The sequence below is a fragment of the Panthera onca genome, chromosome A2 (assembly GCF_046562875.1).
Source record: "Panthera onca isolate mPanOnc1 chromosome A2, mPanOnc1 haplotype 2, whole genome shotgun sequence".
In the NCBI taxonomy this organism is placed as follows: domain Eukaryota; kingdom Metazoa; phylum Chordata; class Mammalia; order Carnivora; family Felidae; genus Panthera; species Panthera onca.
The window spans coordinates 79,322,998-79,346,889 of NC_138340.1; the positions used below are offsets into that span (position 1 = coordinate 79,322,998).

At 41.4% G+C, this 23,892-nt stretch overlaps 1 protein-coding gene across 20 annotated transcripts in view; it reads left to right on the forward strand.

Annotated features, from left to right (window-relative positions):
* Positions 1–23,892, forward strand: part of SRPK2 (SRSF protein kinase 2) — a 393,623-nt gene that overhangs the window by 66,331 nt on the left and 303,400 nt on the right. Inside the window, exon 1 of one of the 20 annotated variants that reach the window (XM_060633817.2) lies at positions 14,069–14,103. The exons of the other annotated variants lie outside the window; for them this stretch is intronic. Coding sequence (XP_060489800.1) covers positions 14,084–14,103 — 20 coding nt within the window. The 5' untranslated portion in view covers positions 14,069–14,083. Of the gene's footprint in view, positions 1–14,068; positions 14,104–23,892 lie in introns of those variants that run through there. 20 annotated transcript variants of the gene reach the window in all.

Here is a 23,892-nt window from a genome sequence, read left to right on the forward strand (position 1 = left end):
CTTCTTACTCAGAATAATTTTATTGAGCTGTCATTCACACACCATAAAGTTCACTCATTCCCTTCTCTCTGCAGACCCTGGCAACCACCACTCTGCCTTCGGTCTTTATGAATTTGACTACTCCAGATACCAGATAGAGGTGGAGCCCGACAGTGTTTGTCTTTTTGTGACTGGCTTATTTCACTTAGCATCATGTCTTCCAGGTTCCGTGTTGAAGTGTGTGTCAGACTTCATTCCTTTTTATGGCTGAATAACATTCCATTGCACATACATACCACAGTTTATTCACCCACTGATGCACATTAAGCTTGGTTCTCCTTTTTGGCTACTGTGAATAGTGCTACTCTGAACATTCATGCACTCAGATTTAAGTACCTGTTTTCAGTTCTTTGGGCTGTATACCTAGGAGTGGAGTTTCTGGGTCATGGGGCAGTTCCCTTTGTAACTTTTTGGGGAACTGCCAAGCTGTTTTTCACAGTGACTAAACCATTTTACATTCCCACCAGCAATACACAGCGTTCCAGTTTCTCTATATTCTTTATAACACTTTTCATATTTTGGATGACCCAGCCTAATGGATGTGAAGGAATGTCTTGTGACCTTTATTTGCATTCTCCAGTAACTAATGATGTTAAACAGATTTTCATGTGCCTGGTGGTCATTTTTATATCTTTGGAAAAATGTTTAAGCTTTTAGTTCACTACAGCAGTTAAGCAGGGTCATAACCATGTGCAGAGCCAAGCCCCTCCTAGAGTGTGGGTTCTATGATGAAAAAGAGTAAAGAATCTCTCTGTCTCTCTGACCTGTGCTGTGTGAAAAGGCTGAAGTGGTTGGCATAAATAATGTGTATTGTGGAAAGGTAGATTTGGCTTTTTTTTTTTTTACGTTTTTTATTTATTTTTGAGACAGAGACAGAGCATGAACGGGGGAGGGTCAGAGAGAGGGAGACACAGAATCCGAAACAGGCTTCAGGCCCTGAGCTGTCAGCACAGAGCCCGACACGGGGCTCGAACTCACGGACCGCGAGATCATGACCTGAGCCGAAGTCGGCCGCTTAACCGACTGAGCCACCCAGGCGCCCCTAGATTTGGCTTTTTAAACAGAGACTTAACTTAGTTTTTTATGCTCCATTTCATTTCACTAAGGTTTGAGGAGGTTTCATGGTAGATGTGCTAAAATGAAGAAGTCTAAGTAAAAGAGAAAAATTAGGATCAAAGGAAAATTAACTAGACCGGGGAGAAGAACATCATTGAACGTTGCTAGATGGAGAGGAAATGTATAGCAGTTGGTGTAGGATTATGGGTGATACAATATTTTCTTCTTTGTATATGACTTCATTTTTTTCAACATCTAACATATATTGCTTTAGTAAGGAGAAAATTTTACTAGAGTATTAAAATTCTGAACGTATCTGTCAGAGTTGCTGCTTTATCCACACTGATACATCATCCATTCTCACGGTTTTATCTGCTATGGCACTTGTGTTCAACCTGTCCTTCTTCCCTGAATTTCAGGTGCTCCTGCTGCCCAGTGTGCACCGCCCCCCATCCTGTCTGGGTCTGGGACCCAGAAGGGCACCTTCCAGCCTGGGCTCCCCAGCCGCACACTTTGCATGATTTCTCTCTCTGCCTTTTCCTTTCTGTTCGGCTCAGGGCTCATTGCTACCGGCAGTCATCCCAGATGAGCACCCCCCCCCCCCCCGCCCCCGCCCCCTGCGCTGGGATGGGGGTGGGTGCAGGGCCAGGGATTCCCTTGAATTCTTGCACTCTTTCTGTGCTGACTTGGGATCCTTCTCTCACTCTTGGGTGGCCTCTACCTGGCTCTGTCATGCTCACCACTGTGTTTATGGCACTGTGTCTGTGCACTTTTATCCTCCCCTGGATGAGGTCATAGACTTCTTTAGTGTTTGTCCCCATGCCTAGCAGAGTGTATGATGCAGAGGTGGCCCAACACCTGGCTATTAAATTAATAAATCAGGTTTTTCTATCATGAGTGCAAACTGGTGGATGTGGCCTAGATCATACCTGTGGCTGTGTTTGTGTACCTCCCCGTGCTTGGAAACTTAGGATATTTCACATAAAAATCCCTACCTCCGTGTTCTGAAAATACGAGAGTATCTGGCCCCCTGCATCAGCATCCCTCTGCCTTGGCTGTTCACTAATCCCGGTTGTGGTTGTGGCCCCTTCCATCCCCTTCGTTTCACAGGAGACCTGCTGTACTCATGTCACCTGCTGTCCCTTTGAGACACTTGGGATTAGGTGGAATCCAGAGGAAGGATGGATTGCATGCCTTATAACCAGATCTGTCTGTCTCCTGTCGGTCTTTTGGGAGAAGGTGGGCAGCAGGCAGAGGTTTTGGTTTCTGGTGTATTTCTGCAGTTCTGTCTTTATGTGAGGGTGGTTACGGACAGAGCTTTAAACTTTCGTGTATACATACACAAAGTGCTAGTGAGTTGACTTTCCAAAGACATTAGCAGAGTGACTGTCCTAATAACACAAGTTCAAATCAAATGACATGTTTAGTTATGGGAAAGTCTATCATTCTTTTTTATTTTTTTCCTTAAAGATTTATTTATTTTTGAGAGAGAGCGCAAGCAGGGAAAGGACAGAGAGAAAGGGAGACAGAAGACCCAAAGTGAGCTCCGCACTGACAGCAGTGAGCCCTATGCAGGGCTCGAATCCATGAACCGTGAGATCATGACCTGAGCAGAAGTCGGACGCTCAACCGACTGAGCCACCCAGGCACCCTGAAAGTTTATCATTCTGAAGTTCCTAAATTCCTTTTTGGAGTTTTTGACGTGTAATTTGTATGTCGATGTATGGTTTTTGGTTAAAATAAACATCTCTTACCTTTAGCAAATATGTATGGACTTGCCTAGAGAAATCTTTAATTCCTTTATGAAATTAAAGGTTGAGTTTTGTTACTTATGTTTGGAATTTGAAGGCATTACGTAAATTGTGTTCTTGGTGTGGCTGTATGCAAACTTTATGTTCACTTTTTTTTTTTTTTTTTGGGCCATGGTGCATAAATTCACAGGGGGCTGATCCCAAGCCCAAGCAAAGTGCTGCAGTCTTAGGAAATGGGGCAGCCTGGAAGGGCTGGAGACAGGGCAGTAACGCGATCAGTTTTCTGTTTTTGAAACTTGACTCCACTGCACTGTGGGCCATGGGCTAGAGAAGTGTGGAGATACCTGGAGCAGAGATGGTGAGGGCTCCGATTAGAATAAATGATGAGGGAGGGAGAAATTCTGATTATTTGGGGGGAAGTTATATCATCTAAGTACTTAGGTTAATTATGAAACTCCTTTCAGGTAAGAGTGAATGAATCCTGAGAATACTGTAGTCCACAGTATCCTCTTTTCAGGCTATTACGCTGATTGGGAAAGGAGAAAGAGTCTCATGGCTCTCTGGGGGAAAAGAATCTTTTAGGTGGGTAACCAGAAACTCACAATTACTCCTTTCTGTCCTCCAGTACGTTCCACATAGAGGGGTCAGGTGCTTCAGGCACTATGAAGCAGCGGGCCTGCCCATAGAAGAAGCCACACCAGCCACTGGACGTACTGCCTGCTGGTTAAAAGCAAGAGCTGTTGTCTGCCTTTCAGTCATGAGATATACCACTTCCCCTTTGTGTGCTTAGGTGTCCTCAGCTGTCCCCTGGGGCCCTGCAGGTGTTTACTTACCTCCCAGTGGTGTTGCAAAGAGTAAATAAATTATTATATGTCAGATGTTTACAATAGTGTCACGTATTAATAAGCACTTAGAACATATTGCTCCTACCGTTGCTGTTACTATTTTTATTAATGGATAGATCCACAAATAACTCTTTGGAGTGAAATTTCTATTACATTTTGTATAATTATTCAAAGTAGAGAGATTATAGTAGAAAATATCAAAAACAATACTGTTTGGCTCCAAACCACAATAAGAACTTTGCCTTATAGCCTTCTAGGTGATCATTAGAACGAAGACTAAATTAAAGTACGTAGAAGTGAGTGAAAGTCCATACGTGTCCACCATTCCTTAAGGTGACCTCCTGCTCTGCTTCTTGTCCTAAAGAGAAATCCTAGTATGCAGTACTTTCCGTGTAAGCTGTATGAACATTTTTACACGTTAAAAACAGCATGCACCTGGCATTTTCTAGAGCTCCCCGAAAACATAATCCTGCCAGTGCTTGGGAGGTGAGATGGGAGAAGGGGGGAAGCAAAAGAAATGCTCAGGTGCTATCTCAGTCTGCTGCAAGATAGGTTGTTGGCAAAAGGGGGACAGGGTTTGTTTCCTGTGGGTTTTTTTTTTTTTTTTTTTTTTATTCTCCATGGTGCAGACCTGATTTTCTATGGAAGCAGTATCATGAACTGTTAGGCCTCCGGGTGGAGCCACAAAAGCTGTCACCCCAAACTTCTTACTTTGGACATACTTGGGTAACGAGCCCACAACTGTAGTAGTGAAGCCGTAATATTTATGAAGGCCTCCCATTTTGCTAAGTACGTCTGCGCATCCCGTGTCATCCTCACTGCAGTCCCATGACACAGATATTTTTATAAAATTCTTATTTTCGTGGTTGATGGTCAGGGACGTAAATCATTGGAATTTTAGGAGCTGTCTTGCATGACTAGGGAGTCAGCCAGAGCCCATACTCAAAGACATCATGGTATGTCCCACCTAATTGTAAAAATACTACTTGACTGTAAAAAAATATATATCCTGATTATAAATTCCTTTCGATTCTATATTCTATCATACTTCTACTTATTAAAGGCTTCTTCAAGGCACTGTGTGCATCTATAGAGGTATACCTTTTGTACTTTTTCTCATGCAGTGTTTTTCTGTGTAAAACTAAGATTAAAAAATTTTTTTTTTAATTTAAAAAAAAATTTTTTTTTTTCCAACGTTTTTTATTTATTTTTGGGACAGAGAGAGACAGAGCATGAACGGGGGAGGGGCAGAGAGAGAGGAAGACACAGAGTCGGAAACAGGCTCCAGGCTCCGAGCCATCAGCCCAGAGCCTGACGCGGGGCTTGAACTCATGGACCACGAGATCGTGACCTGGCTGAAGTCGGACGCTTAACCGACTGCGCCACCCAGGCGCCCCTAAAAAAAATTTTTTTTAACGTTTATTCATTTTTGAGAGACAGAGCATGAGAGGGGAAGGGGCAGAGAGAGGGAGAAACAGAATCTGAAACAGGCTGCAGGCTCTGAGCTGTCCGCACAGAGCCCGACGCGGGGCTCGAACTCACAAACTGCGAGATCCTGACCTGAGCCAAAGTCGGACACTCAACTGACTGAGCCACCCAGGTGCCCCTGTAAAAGTAAGATTTAGATAATACTGGCAAGTAACAGAATAAGAAATCAGCATATGTCAGTGACCAAATGGACGACCTGCCAGGGCGCGGTGAAGAGGGTAGGAAGCTTCTCTCACCTGCCTGTCTTCTTTGCTCTTCAACAGAATTCTAGGTCACCAACTTCACAGACTCCGTTCTGGACTAAAACACCTACTTAGTACATGTTGGAAATTATTTGATCCTGTATGTCCTCTTTTGGTTTTATCATTTGTTTATCCTTTTTAAAAGATGGAGGAATTCTTATTTTAACAGTAAGCCTTTCTTACGTGAAGAAAAGCCCCTTTGTATTCACCACAGCAGATGGAACAGCATTTGTACTTCTAAATTTTTTAGTAGTAAGACCGCCTAAAATAGCACTAAAAGTGAATTACTTTGATTGACACTCGCCCTCTCCCCCATCCCTGTTGGGGAAGCCTTGGTTTTGCATGATAAACTCTGACCCTTCAACTAAAAGCTCTTTACGAGCTGAGGCCTTTGTGTTTCAGGCCATGTTCACTTGCACCTACCTGATACTCAGTGCCTTCCTCCACTAGGCAGAACTGTGAAATAAGAGGCAAGGACTGTTTGCCCTTTTCATGACTGGGCAGCATGATGATTTGACGCCTGGCCCTAAATGTGAATTTGTATTTCCATAATGAGGTTGTAAGTTTGTGTACGAACATGTCTTTTTTCGGTGTTAGAGTCCTTTTCCTCTCTTTCCTGGGATCACTTTCTTTTATGTAAATGTTCCCGTGGTAGTGTTTTAATTCTAATTCTGAGAAATTTATGCCTTTTGTTTTCCATTAGAATTTATTCTCTACTTAAGTTAGAGGTGTATACAACATTAAAGTGGTTGCCAATAAAGACATTTGTAAATGAATGTTTTGGTTAAACGCTTTTCCAACCGAAGGTGGCCTCTTGCCAGTGAGAGGGCGGTAGTTAGCCAACACATCTTTCTACATGACTTTTTTTTCTTTGTTCAGGCAGAGTAACATCCTGCTACTTTAATGGCTGAAGACTCCTCTCCTCTTTATGGGATTTGAAAAGAATGTTGTTTGCCTGGTTTAAAAGGGTTGACTAGAAGTTGACTGTGGTGTGGTCTCTTAAGTTGAAATATTTCTACTTTATGGTTTGGTTCTTGGGATCTGTCCTTTGCAATAACAATTCATAGTTATTGTGACTTTCATTAATGTTATGAAACTATGGTTTGTTTGGGGTTTTTTTGGTAAATATATTGAAAGGCATGAAGTGAGTACAATGATCGATGACCCTCCAGGGCCCGATTGAGTCCTTTAAAAGCCTAAAGCACTGTGCCACTTTCTCTCCCTCTAAAATGAAGAAAGGCAATACCAAAATGTAAACTAAAGAATTCCTATTGTTACCTGTAGTTGAAGAAGTACGTAAAATATCAATATTAAAAAAATTCTTTTATTCATTTATTTTTTTGGTGGTATTCCCCAAACATGCTGAAGGGGGAACAAAGTTTGCCACCTCAAAACATGCCACTTTGGCAAAAAGATTGTTTTGAACCGCAGGCAGCTCTCTGCCCTCTTACTTTCTATCTAAAAGCAGGATATAAGTTTCCATTTGTAAAAGTGTTCCCCTTTCCCACACCAGGAGTGGAAGAATCTTCTCTGTGTACCAATCTTACTAACAGACAGCCCTGTCTTACAGCACTTACCTTCGTCCCCTTCTCACAGCTGCTCCCAACCTTTTCCTTCCAGCACCGTTTGTTAAGTCCTGCATTCCATCCATCCTTTGAGTTGCTCATCACAGAGTTTTCCTGTGTGCATGAGCTTTAAATGTGTAAATAAGCGAGTTTCTTTCCTCCTGTTAATTTGTCTTTAATCACTTTGATTTGTTGGTGATCCTCGGAGGGTAGCGGAGTTTTTTCGCCCCCTCTACATGGCTTCCTTTTGGGCAATGCAGCTCTGACTCTCCCCCAAATTGTACCAAAGGCAATCAGAATAATACTGGAAGAGAGGAAGAGAGCATAGTTTATCTGGTGGAAGCTTTTTGTTTTTTTAAAGTTATTACTCTAGAATAAGTATTCGTTCCTTTTTTGTATACTGCTGTGATAAAGCAGGATTTTTCAGTAAACATCCTTTATTCTCTCCATCCGGAGCTTTAGAATCCAGAGAACACAGAAACCCATTAAAATAGGTACTTGAGGGGAGCTGGGTGGCTCATTCAGTTAAGCGTCTGATTTTGGCTCAGGTTATGATCTCACCATCCGTGGGTTCGAGCCCCGCGTTGGGCTCTGTGCTGACAGCTCAGAGCCTGGAGCCTGCTTTGGATTCTTTGTCTCTCTCTCTTTGCCCCTCCCCTGCTTGCGTTCTCTCTCTCTCAAAGATAAATAAACATTAATAAAAGTTTTAAAAATAGGTACTTGATATAAAGCATTTTGAGCAATATTTATTGGCATGGTCTGGATGTTTCTAGAGTGATGGTGTATATTTTTCAATTAGATCAGGAATCTTCTTTAACTATATGGTAGTTTGATTTTAAAACCATATACTTTTTGATTTATCTCTAGTCTAGGGAGGCTTTTAGTTTTTTTTTTTGCAAGGAGATGTCCCTTGTCTGAAGGGGTCTGTAGGCATTGTGTAGCAGTTACTAATAGCAGGCTGGGGCCAGGGCAGTGCTGAGGCACCCAGAGTGGGTTGCTGTCTGTGTATCATTAGTCTCTGGAGACAATAATAAATGAATACTGAAATGAAAAGATGGATCAAATAGTTTGGTTTTTCTCTCAGTTTTTCTTACCATTAGTCATCTAATTAAGGCGTAGGATGTTACCTGATGGGAAACAAAGGGTTAAGGCAAAACTCCGTGTCTAGTCTTTGGGCAGGACATTTCTGTTGACCTTAGTATGCATATGTGCCTGTTCTGCCTTGTTCCAAAACGGATGTAAGGTGGCACTTCTCGGCAGTTTTTATGGTCTGAGTAAGACTTATTTATAAACGCACTTACCAGGCCCAAGCTGAAATGAATCTGGCTTCCAAATGCCGTGTACTCACTCCAACAATGCTGCCATTGTATCTCAAGGTCTTGTTTCACCTTTAGGATTTGATTGTGTTCACTGGTCCCAAGTCTTTGTCCTTTGATGTAAGAATCCATTTTTGGCATTGGCCAAAAAATCACCGAGTGCCAAGTCTGGTCAATAACTTGGATAGGCAGTGCTGGGTTGTTAGAGTTTTTGGCTTATTGTTTTTGACTCACAGACTATGAGCCAGAACGTTTTCAGGATGATGATGATGAAACCAGTTTCGGAGCCACAGTTAACTCCTTGTTACTTCAGGATGATGAAACCAGTTTCGGAGCCACAGTTAACTCCTTGTTACTTCAGCAGACTTGAACAATGGGTCCGGTCCGATTGACTCTTGGTCTCTGTGGGCTGTTCCTGCAGCAGCCGCACTGGGGATCAAACAGACGAGTTAGCATTGTTCTCACTTGTGATTTTGATGCGGAGTATTTTGGAGTTTGGTTGGACTGCAACAGAGTTTTCCATTGTAAATTTTATGTTTTCAGGTTACTATGAAACCCTTTTATCATTAGCTCTACTAGTTTTCTCAAAATGTTGCTTTCTTTAGCTGTTGATGAAAGATCCAAAACAAAGAATAGGTTTCTAGCTGCTTTTTATCACTTAGTGAAAATGTTTGGAACATTTTCCACCCAACTTCTCATTATTTATTGGCCACCCTGACTCACCCCTCTCCCCGAACCAACAAATTTTCTTGTGTTCTGATTTTTCTGTGTAATCGTTTAATTGGATGAATTAAGTTACTACTTGGATAGCATCTTGTAGATGAAGAAAAAGACTTCGGGAAGATGAAACTTACTTTTAAATTAGGAATCAGAGATACTTGAAGAGAAAAAATTTAAATCCCAGTTTTCGGACTCTAATTGAGGATTGTTTCAGTACTTAATGCTGTCATGATGGAATCAGGTCATATTTTCTTTAATTTTTAATAGTATGAAAATTAAGAGGTTTCTCCTTTTATTCCCCTATATTTCACTTGTGGATTTAATGTCATACAAAATTAAATGTTAATTTTTTTCTCCATGAGGTCATTTTTCATTGTATATCAACATGAAGCCTGCACATGCATTTACCTCAACAGATTGTATTTTGGCCTTGGAAATAGTTGTTGCATATGAAAAAATTACAGTACATCCCTCCTGTGCCTGTTTCTTTATTTCCATAAATCATGCCAGAAAATCATTACATTTTAGTGTTGTATTGAAACATTAGTTTGTCTTAGTTATGATTTATAAAAGTCACACTTAGGGGCGCCTGGGTGGCTCAGTCGGTTCAGCATCCAACTCTTGTTTTCGGCTCAGGTCATGATCTCATAGTTTGTGAATTCTGGCCCCACATCGGGCTCTGTGCTGACAGCGTGGAGCCCGCTTGGGATTCCCTCCCTCCCTTCTTCCCTCCCTCCCTCCCTCCTTTTCTCTATCTCCTCCTCCCCCTCCTCTTCCTCCTCCCCCTCCTCTTCCTCCTCCCCCTCCTCTTCCTCCTCCTCCTCCCCTGCATAAGTGCTCTATCTCTCAAAATAAATAGTTAAAAAAAACCCTAATTGTTAAAAAAAAAAAAAAAGAAGATAATTATCAAAAGAATCATTGATAGTGATTTAATTAAATTGAAAAGATTACGGAATATGATAGTACCAAATCTCATACAGTACCTAACTATAGGCAAATAACAATGTTTAGAGTATCAAGACAGAAGAAGAAAAGCTGAGATTGAGGGGAAGATAGGGGTTATCTAATTCAAACAAAGAAAACTCATGAAATTTAGGGTCCAGAAGAGACCTTGAGAGAAGACGGTAGCCCTGAACTTCTCCACATACTTGATGTGAACTAGGAAGTGAGGAGGCCTTCTACCTCTCAGCCTCCAGGAGGTTGTGTGTGTTTTTAGACATTTTGTATGTAGATGCGAATTTTAAAGATGTGAATGTTGAGGACCAACATGTTTTCAGCTAAGTCTTTCCACAGTTTACAGAGTGAATTAGGGCTGGGACTGACCCAGGTCTTACTCCCAAGGGCCGTGCTGGTTGTGGGAGGGTGTGCTCCTTGTCAGGCAGCACACACTGGGAAGAACGACAACTGAGAATTACCTGTGAATTTTGTATTAGCAACTTTTGTTGAATGCTTGCTCTGTCAAGGGTATCAAAGGTGTTGTGTTGGACTTAGGAGTTGAGACAGGGAGACCGTTGCCATCAAGGGCTTATGGCCATGATGAAGGGTAAGGGAAAATGAGCCTTTTGCAAATGTGAGAAGTGATAGACTTGATCAGGTGGCCTCTGAGGAGGTCTCTTTCAACTCCAGGAATTTCTGATCCTTTAGGAAGCCAGTCACTGGGTGAACCACCGCCCCCCCCCCCCGCCCCCTCCTGCCCACTGGTAGAAACTCTGCTGGTGGGTTTTGCAGTGTGAGCCATGTAGGATGGTGAGGTTTTACTCAAAGTTAGGGATAGGATGGAAGGAGGTGTTAGTGTTCCAGTTAAAGAAAGTGTTGGGGTGCCTGGGTAGACTGAGTTGGTTAAACATCAGACTCTTGATTTTGGCTCAGGTCACCATCTCAGGGTCCTGAGATGGAACCCCATGGAGCCTGCTTGGGATTCATTCATTCATATTCATTCTCTCTCTCTCTCTCTCTCTCTCTCTCTCTCTCTCTCTCAAAAATAAATAAATAAAATTAATTTAAAAACAAAAGAAAGTGTTAACTTGTTCTGCAGATTAACAAATGTAAGGCTTTACTGTTCTGAGTATAGATACGGTTTTATCCAGACAGCATTTGGCCTTATCTTTACAAGGTTCATTGTTATTCTTTAGTCTTAATTTTTGAAAAGTTAGTTCACCAATATCTTTTTCAGAAAGGTTAATAAAATGTGAAAATTTCAGAACAGAAGTTCTATTGTTCATCCTGTCTATGGGCTATCTGAAAAATATTTCATTTAAAAAATTATGTAGATGGAAGAAAGGCTGTTGACAATGTTGAGATGGGAAAAGGCCTTAGTTGAAAGGATTGTAGGGAGTTGGAGGCTCTCCACCTGAAGAGTGGGAAAGAGACTGTGGTGACAATGGCAGCCCTGCCCCCACCAGGCCCTGCAGATGGGGACTTGGGAGAAACAAGGGCCTCTGTTCCCGGGCCTGCTGAACAAGTCCGGTCCTCAGTTGGGTTAGGGCAAGCAGTCCTCTTACATCTGGAGTAGAGGTTGTGGAGACTTGCTGATGCTTCCAGTGGGCAGTGGGGGGAGTGGGGGGAAATCAGAGCACATCAGTGATGCTGGTGATGTGGGTCACTTGGGCTGACGGAACCAAGCGGCATCTGGGAAGGTGGGTCAGCTGGTCAAGCTGAATGGGTGCTGTTGCTGGTTCTCTGGGTGGTGATAAGAGGGATGGGATTGAAGGCCAAGTGAAAGCCTCCTGGGGGGCAAGCTCTGTTGGGGGTGGGACTCGTCCTGTGCCCCCTGCTGGGTTCGCTGTGCAGTCACGGTCACGCCTGGGGGAAGGCCAAGGGCAAGCTGTTCTAGGCTGGGCGTTGGCAGCTTATACTGAGCCACACTATCCTGAAGGCCTCTTTATTTGATAATTTTGTTTGCTTTTATAGACACAGAAATACTATTATACTATAGTTGTGATTGAATTTTGTTGCTTGCTTGTTTAGTGGGGTTTTTTAGTTTTTGAGTCCCCTAAAATGGCTTGCCAGAAATGCTAGCATGCAGAAGTAAGTGCCTGCCATGAATACAAAGTGGTTGAGAAGAATCCATCCCCCCCAGCCATTTCCTAAACAAGCCTTGCTCTTTCAATCTTTGTATATTGCTTGCGATATTTCCCCTTCCTGGAATGTTACTCTCTGCCTGCCCTGTTTGCTCAGCATCACACCAGCCCTCCTGGAAGCTCCTGAGTGCCTGCTACTATCATATTTGGACTTGGTCTGTGTCCACACTGCTCACCTTGGATTTAGTGAGTTGATCATGTTGTTGCCTGTGTTAGTCTGTGCCCTCTTATTTATTACTCTTACATCCCTAGGCCAAATATAGGTGCCCAGAAAACATTTGTCAAATAAATACTGTGATAAGGACCAGAACTTTGGATCAAGCAGTAAAAATTAAAAAAAGTAATTGATACCTTGCATAACATACAAAAATTAACTCAGAATGGATTATTGGCTTAAATCTAAAGCTACAAACTAGAAGAAAACATTCGAGAAAAATCTTTGTGACTTGAGTTAGGCAAAGATTTCTTAAATAAACCAAAAACCTGATCCATTAAAAAAATAAATTGGACTTATATCAAAGTCTTACCCTTCTTGAAAGACATTCTTTTTTTTAAGTTTATTTATTTATTTTTGAGAGGGAGATCTGAGAGAGAGAGAGCGAACAAGCACGTGCACACTCATGAGTGGGGGGTGGGGAGGGGTAGAGAGAAGGGGAGAGAGAGAATCCCAAGCAGGCTCTGAGAACTGTCAGCACAGAGCCCGAGGTGGGGCTTGAACTCACAAATCACGAGATCATGACCTGAGCCAAAATCAGGAGTTGGACGCTTAACCCACTGAGCCACCCAGGCACCAAATGGTGATATATCAGTACAATGGAATACTGTTCAGCAATAGAAAGAAGTGAACTATTGATACCATTGCAGCAAATGAATGAATCTGACGATGTTACGCTTCCTGAAAGAAGTCAGACTCCAAAGCACGTAGACTGCACAATTCCATTTGTATGGGAAAAGGTAAGAGGATAGGGACAGAGAACAGATCGGTGGTGCTAAGGGCTGCGAGTAACAACGGTCTGTGTTTGTTACATACAGAACACTTACAAAACTGAACACTGGAGGGTGGATTTTGCAGAGTGTGAATTATACTGTAATAAAAAATGAAAACAAAACAAAAGTGATTGATACGGTGATTACCAAAGGTTTTGTTAACTCTGTTAAAGCTTGATAAAACTTGGCAGGTTTGGGGGAAACAATTTGCCCAAATGTGATCGTCTCCGAAGGCCTTTCAGGTGATGGTAGTGAGGACCTCTGTATGCCTGATCTTTTGTCCAAGTGCACAACCAAGGAGGCCACATGTTACGGATGAGACGGCCCTTTTATCAGGGAAAGCCAGTGTGGTTTGAAACATTTGCAAATGTTGAACAAGACAATGTTAAGTGTAGTTGGTAAAGGACAATGTGGCAAGACACAATGGATGTGCTGCGTCCTGCCTTGCATTCAACAGTTGTGACTCTTGTGGTTTAAGGAGCACAGGTCTTTGTCGCTTCATTCTGTCAGTACATCATTGAACTCCACGTAAAACTAAAGATCTGTGATTGGCAATTGGTTTGCTATTTTGAACAGTCTATTGGTTTTCATTTTTATTTCTAAAATAACATTTATTTCATCTTGACAATTTTATCACACCTGTGAGTTACTGTTACTGAAGATTCCCCAGAGTGTTGTCGGGTGAGTGTGTGACGGGGTTCAGTAAGTGTTCTTACTCTGTACGTTCTTTTTGTTAGTTTATGACTCTTGAACCCCACCGTAAATGTTATCACGAACCTGCCATAAAGATTGTGAGAGGCGCTTTGTAGTAGTGGCTTCTGGAGCCAGGTTACCTGGGTCTGTCTCCAGCTCTCCCATTTATTAGCTATGTGACCTTGGGCACAATTATTTATAATTTCTCTATGCCTCTGTTTCCTCATCAGTAAGTGAGAAGAGGGTGAAAATTACAAGACCAGCTCTGTGGAGGGGTTGTGTAGATTAACTGAAGTAATAAATGGGAAGCCCCCCAGACAGGTAACCTAGAGCTCAGTATCACTTTTAGCCGCTGCTGTTGGTTACTGTTGGTCATAAGCCTTCCTTAAATGTTTAAATACAAGAATGGCAATGATGCCATTTCCCCTTTGGCTTCCTGACACTGGATTTCTTTAGTTATTATAAAGCCAGTGGACTTAGGCCCTCTTTTTTTCCCTCTCCTTTCTCTGAACATTGCATATTTGATTTTTAGTACGTATGTTACATTTCAAATCTGTCTTCTAAAGATTCATTGCCTTAAGAAATAAGAGACAGAACTAAATGTATCTCTTAAATGGGGAGCTAGGGAATGCAGTTATAAATTGAGATTTGGAAACCTGGTAAATTTAGAGGACTGAATGCTATAAATCAAAAGAACAACTTGTTTGCTTCCTTGTGTAGTATGTTAATTTTGTAAAATTGTGTCTTTTATATGGAGAGGTGCTCTCAGCACAAAGCTGATTGTGTTTGTCAGAGTGTTTTGAAGGCGCTCGTTAAAGGGCACTGGTGGAATGGTTTGTGGAAATGGCTCTGGTTTGAGAGTGTTCTTGCCCTCCTCAGGTCCATTCTTTGTAGGAAAAAAATAAAATTTGTCTTTTAAGCGTGATGGTAGCAAACCAATTTACAGGACTTTTCTTCTTGTGGGGTTAAATTGGACAGTATTCCTTAGAGGTACTCAAGCCACCCGCTGGGTTGCTGACAGTGAGTCCATCCTCTGTACTGAGGGTCTGACGCGACTTTCGACTTTCGCGGCCTGAACCACGATGCGCCATTATCCCCTTCTCAGCCCCTGAGCCTGTTTTATTTTCTCTATTAATTTGCTTATTCTGGATGCTTCATGTAAGTGGGTTAAATGTATTATTTAATTAATTATTGGTTTTGTAGAATAATATTCAGCTGTAAAAAAAAGAATGAAATTCTGACACGTGCTATGACACAGATGAATCGTGAAAACATGCTAAGTGAAATAAGCCAGGTACAAAATTACTACTTGACTGTAAAAAAATATATATCCTGATTATAAATTCCTTTCGATTCTATATTCTATCATACTTCTACTTATTAAAGGCTTCTTCAAGGCACTGTGTGCATCTATAGAGGTATACCTTTTGTACTTTTTCTCATGCAGTGTTTTTCTGTGTAAAACTAAGATTATATCTGTCCTTTTGTATCTGGCTTATTTCACTTAGCATGTTTTCACGATTCATCTGTGTCGTAGCACGTGTCAGAATTTCATTCTTTTTTTTACAGCTGAATATTATTCTACAAAACCAATAATTAATTAAATAATACATTTAACCCAGTGTCTCCAAAACAGTGTAACATATCGAGGTGTAATCTGTATAAAAATAGTAACGGGATATTTTTCATTCTGTTTGTGTGCTAAGCATGTCTGTGTTCAGAGTAGCCATCTTTCGGGTGTGCAGTAGGCCCATGTGGCAAGTGATTTCTGTATTGGACAGTGTAGACCTAGAATAAGGGAATGATTACTTAAAATTATTAAGCAGCACAAACTTTTTAAAAAAGAAAAATATTTGCTGAAAGACATTAGAGAAGATTGTAGTCTTCATCTATAGAAAAAAGGACTTATAAAATGACAAAAAGGGGCACCTGGGTGGCTCAGTCGGTTAAACGTCTGACTCTTGATTTTGGTTCAGGGCGTGATCTCATGGTTCATGAGTTCGAGCCCTGCATCAGGCTCTGTGCTGACAGTGTGGAGTCTGCTTGGGATATTCTCTCTGTCTCTGTCTCTCTCTTTCTCCCCCTCCCTCTCAAAATAGATAAATAAACTTAAAAAATGACAAAGACCCAGGCATAGTTTTTCCTTTGCTCCAGACTTCACAAGGGATAGGAACCCTTAGGGGAAGAAGTATTTACTGAATTTCTTTTTGCCAGAATCTCTGATGAGAAGGCATAAGGAACCCCTGACAGGGTTTTTGATTCACACTGTCCTAACTACAGTGCTGGTAAACCATAGGCAATTCATATTTTAAGTAGAAAAATGTGAATATGGAGTAAAAGTGGAACAGAAATTTGCAGTGGCTGCTGTGAGGCTTGATGAAAAGCTCTTGTCCAGACTCTGGAATTTTTCCTTTCCATTCCCATACCTCGAACTGTGGGGATTATACCTGATTTACGTCAGGCACACTTAAGTGTGGGTTTCAGCACTAGGAGTACCTAGGTAGGGGTGTAGACCGGAGGTGTCCCGTGGCGGCCCCTCCCGTGTGGCTCCGCTGTGTGCCAGCTCCTCCAGAGGGACTGGGTTGGGTGTGCACCACGGCTCCAGCGCGGACAGGCCACATGGCAGCTGGCGTCTTGTGCGCATGGTAGCCTGGCTGGAAAAAGTGAATTGGAATAATGCAGTCTCTGCCTCAGGAATTTGGATTTCTGAAGTGGAGAGCTTAGGCCACCTTGATCTGGCCAGTGCATCATTGTAGATGGTAGTAGCATTGACTTCAGAGTTTGATTGACCTGGGGCCAATTTCTGTGTCTGTCACTTAATGGCTGGATGACTTCATTATTATTATTTGCTTGTTTATTTCAGAGAGAGAGGGAGAGGGAGAGAGAGAGAGAGAATTTGAGAATCTTAAGCAGGCTCCACATTCAGCATGGAGCCTGAAGCAGGGCTTGATCCAACGACCCTGGGATCATGACCTGAACTGAAATCAAGAGTCAGGTGCTCAACTGACTGAGCCACCTAGCTGCCCCAGTGACTGAGTGACTTTAGACATGTTACCTTCCCTCCTCCCCTCCCTCCTTCCCTCCCTCATCTACACAATAGAGATTGTGATTGTGTCTGCCTCCTAGTATTTTTATGAAGATAAGTATCTGTAATCCTTGACAAACTCAAGAGTTATCCTTGTCACCGTCATACAAAACAAGAGTTATTGTTGCCATCGTAATATAGAGGAGCCTGGCATACTTTTATATGCCGTGTGCAAGCTGCATTTATAGAGCTGACCACTTGGGAGAGAATGAAAGGGATGCTTAAAGAGAAGCAGATGTACTGTGGCAGTGGGATCCCAAAAGAGAGAGGGGCCATAGCTGTTTTTATATGAGCCTTGGATTTGTAGCCCTCCTCAACCTAGGAGTGTTACCGACGTTGTGAAGAAAACTTCACGTATGGTGTGGGAAACTATCTATTTATACTTTACTCAGCAGGTTGGAATGGGCCAGTTGGAAGGGCACACATGTGGTCACTGGAAGGGACAAAAAGAAAACAGTAACAAGCCAAATCCACTGCCCTAACCTGGAGCTCTTGGTGCGGAAGCAGACCTTCAGCCTCCTTCCAGAGGCCCCGAGGGTGTGGGAGTCCTGCTCATGACAGACACTCTGAGGCAGCCAAGAAACTTTATATTAGGCATATGTGAATGTTTCAGTCCAGAGCGGCTTAAATAAGATAGATAATCTTTCAGCTGTCAAGAACACGTGGCTGTCCAGAATTCACGCATTCCTTGGAGCCTGGTAGCTGGGGGTATACCTATGTTCAGAGGAGGAGATAAGGAAGAGACCATGCTGAGAAAGCAGTGGAAACTGGTTAAACACTGGTGAAAAGTTAAAATCATATTTTAATAAGAAATTTTTTAAATGTTTATTCTGAGAGAGAGAGAGAGAGAGCGTGCACACATGCGTGCACACCCATTGCAAGTAGGTGGGAGGAGGGGCAGAGAGAGAGCATCTTAAGCAGACTCTGTGCTGTCAGCACAGAGCCCACTGTGGGGTTCAAACTCCTCGAACATGAGATCACGACCTCAGCCGAAATCAAGAGTTGGACGGTTAACCGACTGAGCCACTCAGGTACTCCAAAAAACATATTTTAAAATTATGCAATGTTTCATGCATATAAAACCTGAAATGTGAATGTAAATTTGAAAAATGAGATAGGCACCTGAATACCCACCTCGCCCAACTCAAGAAATAGAAATATTTTCCCCCTTCCTCCTATCTTTGTAGTTGGTCCAGATTTCAGAGAGTTATTAGGCTTTAGAAAAAGGAAAAAGCTGGGTACCTCAGATGTCTTATAATACATTGGCCAGTATATTTCAGTATAAATTGAGGAACCATTTTGTTATTAAAGTAGATGATATGACTGGAAGAAAGTTACATTTTTTTTAAAAAGCAACATTGGAATTTCTTAAAGTTCTGGTCTTGAGCCATTTTATACTTACTCTTTATTGCATTGTTTCTTTTGTGGGAAGTGTTTCTTGCTACGTTAACTGCCCTGGCAATTGACTCTAGTTTCTCAAGCACATGCCTTTCTTTCTCCTCTGCACCATCTAACAAAGAACCCAAATATTCATGGCTCTAGGTACAAAATTTAGTTTTTATCTTAACTTTCGTCTGTGGGATTCTCTGTGTTTCTTCTATGCAGTAGTATACCTTTCATAGGCACACTCCATTCGTTGAGACTTGGTCACTTTTGGACTGCGAAATTAATACCTGTATTTTTAAATACTTTTTTTTAGTTGACCAATTTGTTTCAGCAATTTTATTTCATTATAAGAGCCTGCTCATGATAGAATTGGAACAGACCGAATTTAGTTTTTAAAGCTAGTTTTAAATGCCATTTTTACAACCTCCACAAGACTCCCTTTCTTATGATAGAACAGTGTCTGAAGAATTGAGCTGGTTTTTCCCCCCCATTCAGTATAACACTCTCAGGATTCCAATGGAACATTGCTTTGATCTTGATTAAACTGTGAATTTTATTTGAAAGTGAAAATTGGCATTTGGAGGCTATTTATAATGGTGTGATGGCAATCTTTTTGCAGACTGTCCGTTTGAAAGCTGGGTAACCACAAAAGGGGTTTATTTTAAATGGGGTATCCTTTGGCAACACTCAACATTATTTGAGAAAATTATTTTTAATTACACAAATAACATCTATAAAAAATTTAAGTGCCGTAAAGGTGAAATTCTCTGACCATTCCCTCATTCCTTTTTTTTTTTAATGTTTTATTTACTTTTGAGAGAGAGAGAGAGAGAGAGAGAGAAAGAATGCAAGTGGGGGGGAGACAGAAAGAGGGAGGGAGACACAGAATCCAAAGCAAGCTCCAGGCTCCGAGCTGTCAGCATGAGAGCCCGACACAGGGCTTGAACTCACAGACCGGGAGATCATGACCTGAGCTGAAGTCAGACACCCAGCTGACTGAACCACGCAGGCACCCCTCCTCATTTTGTCTGCAAAAGCAAGGAAGACCTTCTCCTAATCAGTTTGGAGTATACTCTTCCTCAACTTTACTTTTCATTTACATGTACATATACGCACGCACATACACACCTGTGAAAACACGCGTTTGTAACAAAAGTAGTATACTGCGTATTCTGCACACGCTTAGTGTCAGTTTTGTAGGTCATTCAGTACCTGCAGGGCTACCTCACTCTTTTCAAAGGCTGTGTATGATGAATGTAGCAGAGTTCAGTTAACAGTCGGGTTGTTCTCCATTACTTGCTGTGGCACACAGCATTATGAGGAGCATGTTTATGTGACCCTCCGAGGACAAGTGTGAGTGTTCTCGTAGCTTGGATTTGGAAGAAGTGGAATTGCTGGATTGTCACTATCTAGCATTCCCTATGTTGAAGTCCCAATAAATAGAATATTGTTTGGCATGATTGGCTAATTGTGTTTGTGAAATGAATTGTGTGTTTGTAACACTGTCGTGTCAGTTAGATAAGGAGGACAGGCGCCAAGTGTAAAGCCAGTGATTCTCAACACTGGCTGCGCGTCAGAATTACCTCTTAAGACTTTTTCGGCATCATCACCCCAAGAGAGTGATTTAGTAGGTCTGCAGATCAGTACGAATGGCCCTTGGCATGAAGAGGAAACTTAAATGCAAGATACAGAGTGCCTAAATTGCCCAGTACTAGTTCAGTACCTAGCTCACCCCATAAAATGCAGTCAAAATATGGCCCTAAAATTTGATTTTCTTTAAACTCTTAATGCGAGTTAGTAACGTTACCCCCACACTTACCATAGTTGTAGGTGTAATAAATGATTGTTTTAAGGCTGACAGATTTTTTTAAGGGGGAGGGGACAGCAAGATTATAAACATGAAGTCTGAATAGGACTGAATTTATAGGATTGTGTTGTAACTTTCATAAGTATTGTGAACATAAGTGAATGTTTAGGTGTTTTACTATGGAAAAATGTGAGTGCATTCTAAATCGGCCACACGTAATGTATGGTGGTTGAGGGCCCAGAGCCTGTACAGGGGCTGCTGGGGCTCTGAGTCCCCTCTACTGCACTAGCCCTGTAAATGGCAGCAAGTTACTGAGCCTTTCTGTACCTCCATTTCCCTGTCTGTAAAATGAGGATAATGATCATGTTTATCTTACAGGGATATGAGAGTTTTCAGAGTCACTATATAAAGCAGAAAGAAGAGTTCCTGGCATTGTAATTGGTATGAAATGTTAGATGTTACTGTTGGTATTGTTGCTGCTCTTTGTTACACATATAATTATGAATCCTGGTGTCTTTATATTTAGGCATTATTGCATGCTTAAAATATTTTTCCACGTGGCTAGAAACCAGCAACGCAATACGTGGCCAGAGATGATAAGGATGAAGAACTTGTACTCTGGAATACTGATTCAGCGTCATTTTGATAAAACAGAGTTGAAGTGTTCTGTGTCCTTGATACGTTTAAGGCCCTGTTTATTGATTTTTGCGTATTAAAATGGAGAACTAATTGAGGTTTTCTGTTTATGCAATTGGTGGGAAATCCCACAGACAGCAAGACAAGAATAAAGTAGCCTGTGTTTGATTTGCTACAGTGTTTATCGTACTTTAGAACATTGTGTAAAGCAACAAAGCCTTGGAAGTAGACTTTACTATTGCTTGCTGTTGTTAAAGATTTTTATAGAAATAAGGCACTGTTGAGGCTTGAGGTGAGAATTTGAGGATTTACAAATGAGAGAGGTGATAATTGGCAGAGTTCCTGGGGGGCACTGTGTGGGTGTGCAGACACGGGATGAATTGTGGAGAGTCGACAAGTCTCATAAATAGTTCCATGAAGTCAAATACTTTCTCCCTGGCATGACATAAGATTTGAAAAATTTGCTCTTAATTCTAACCCACCTGTTGAATCTCTTATTTTAGTTTTCACTGTATAGTTGGTTATATTCTACCCTATGTAAGACGGACTTCTTTGTATGGCGTGTAAGATGCTCTAGGGACAGACCCCGCCAGTATCTCTATTTTCCTACCAGTCTCTACTTGGCTCCTGCCAGCCACCAAAACAACTTGGATGGCCCACACGACAGGAGTCTCCATAGCTTTGTTTGTGCCATTTTCCTGTTGGGAGTGGGCTTCTCTTCACCTGGCAAAGTCCTCCTAACGCTAGTGACAGATGCCTTCTTTGGCCATTCCCTTTCCCCACACTGATCATTTCCTCCCTGGAGGCTGTGCAGCACAGCACGCACGCACCTGGGGATCTAGACTACAGAGCTAGGCCGCCAGGTTCTCATCCTGGCTCAGTGACCTACCAGCTCTGGAATCTTTTTTTTTTTTTTTTTTTTTTAAATTAAAATAAAATTCACGTTCCCCTTTTCACCAGTTTAAAGTTTACAAGTCAGTGGCTTTTAGCATATTTATACTATTGTAAAGACCTCGCCATTTCCCAATTCCAGACCATTTTTATCATTCTAAAAAGAAACTCTTTGTGCATTAGCAGACACTCCCCATTTTCCCTCCTTCCCTAGCCCCTAGATCTACTTTCTGTCTCTCTACATGTCCCTGTTCTGGACATTTCATGTAAATGAAATGATACAATATGTGTTTTGTCTCTGGCTTGTTTCACTGTCCATAATGTTTTCAGGATTTATCCATGTGTTAGCATGTATCATTACTCCATTTTTCTTATATATGGATATACCACATTTTGTTTATTCATCAGCTGATAGATATTTGGGTTGTTACTTTGGGGATATTACAAATACCACTTGTGTGCAGGTTTTTTTGTGAACAGTATGAACATACGTTTTCAGTTCTCTTGGGTATATACTGAGGAGTGGAATTGTTGGGTCATATGGTAACCCTTTGTTGAACTTTTTGAAGAATTGCCAGATTGTTTTCCAAAGTAGCTCTGCCATTTAACATTCCCACCAACTGTATGTGAAGTTCCCAAATTCTCCACATCCTTGTCAATCCTTGTTGCCGTCTTTCTGATTACAGCCATCCTGGTGTGGGTATAAAATGATATTTCATTTTTGTTGTAATTTGTGTTTCCCTGATGACAGATGATGTTGAGCAGTTTCTCATGTGCTTCTTGGCCATTTGTGTGTTTTCTTTGGAGAAATGTCTATTAGATCCTTTGCCCATTTTTTAAATTGGGTGTTGTTTTTTTTTAAATTGCTGAGTTTTAAGAGTTTTTTATATATTCTGGTTTCTGGTTCTTTATTGGATATGTGATGTGCAAATATTTACTCCCATTCTGTGGATTGTCTTTTTTTCTCAATAAGTGTTTTTTGATTCACCAAAGTTTTTAATTCTTATGATGTTCTTCTGTTTTTTGTACTTTCTGTGTCATATTTAAGAAACGAGCCTAATCCAAAATAATGAAGATATACATCTGTATTTCCTTTTAAGAGTCAAGTTTTAGCCTTTATATTTAGATTTTTGATCCATTTAGGGCTAACTTTTGTATGTACTGTGAGTTAGGAGTCCAATATTATTCTTTCGCATGTGGACATCCAGTTGTCTGGACCATGTTTTGGAGGCCATTCTTTTCTCCCCTAGTGGCCTTGACACTGTTGGAAATCAGTTGGCTGTCATGTGAGGGTTTATTTCTGGACTCTGATTCTATTCCATTGATCTATATGTCTTATCTTTATGCCAGTTTCACAGTGTTTTTTTTAAATTTAATTAAAAAAAATTTTTTTAACATTTATTTATTTTTGAGACAGAGAGAGACAGAGCATGAATGGGGGGGGGGGTGGTCAGAGAGAGAGGGAGACACAGAATCCGAAACAGGCTCCAGGCTCTGAGCTGTCAGCACAGAGCCCAACGCGTGGCTCGAACTCACGGACCGCAAGATCATGAGCTGAGCCGAAGTCGGACGCTTAACCGACTGAGCCACCCAGGCGCCCCTAAATTTAATTTTTTAAATGTTAATGTGTTTTTCAGAGAGTGCACAAGCGAGCATGCGTGGGGGGAGGGGCAGAAAGAGAGGGAGTCTGAATCTGAAGCAGGCTTCCAGCTCCTAGCTGTCAGCACAGAGCCTGACTTGGGGCTCAAACCCACATGCCATGAGATCATGACCTTGAGCCCAAGTTGGACACTTAATTGACTGAGACACCTGGGTTCTCCTTAATCACACTGTTTTGATTACTGTAGCTTCATAATAAGTTTTGAAATCAAGATGTGTGAGTCCTCCAACTTTGTTCTTCTTTTTTCAAGATTGTTTTGGCTATTCAGGGTCCCTTGAATGTCTAAATGAATTTAAGGGTCAGTTTGCCCATTTCTGGAAAAAAAAGGTATTGAGAATTTTTATAGGAATTGTGTGAATCTGTAGATCAATTTGGGGGAATACTGTCATTTTAATAATAATAAGTCTTCCAACTCACGAACACAGGATGTCTTCTCATTTAAGTCTTTAATTTCTATCAACAGTGTTTTGTGTTTTTCAGTGCACAAGTCTCTGGTTTCCTTTGTTAAATTTATTCCTAAGTATTGCATACTTTTTGATGCTATTGTAAATGGAATTGTTTAGGTCTGGAGGTTTTAGAAAAATTTTTTATATTACTATTTTTTTAATGTTTGTTTATTTTGAGAGAGGAGAGAGAGAGAGAGCA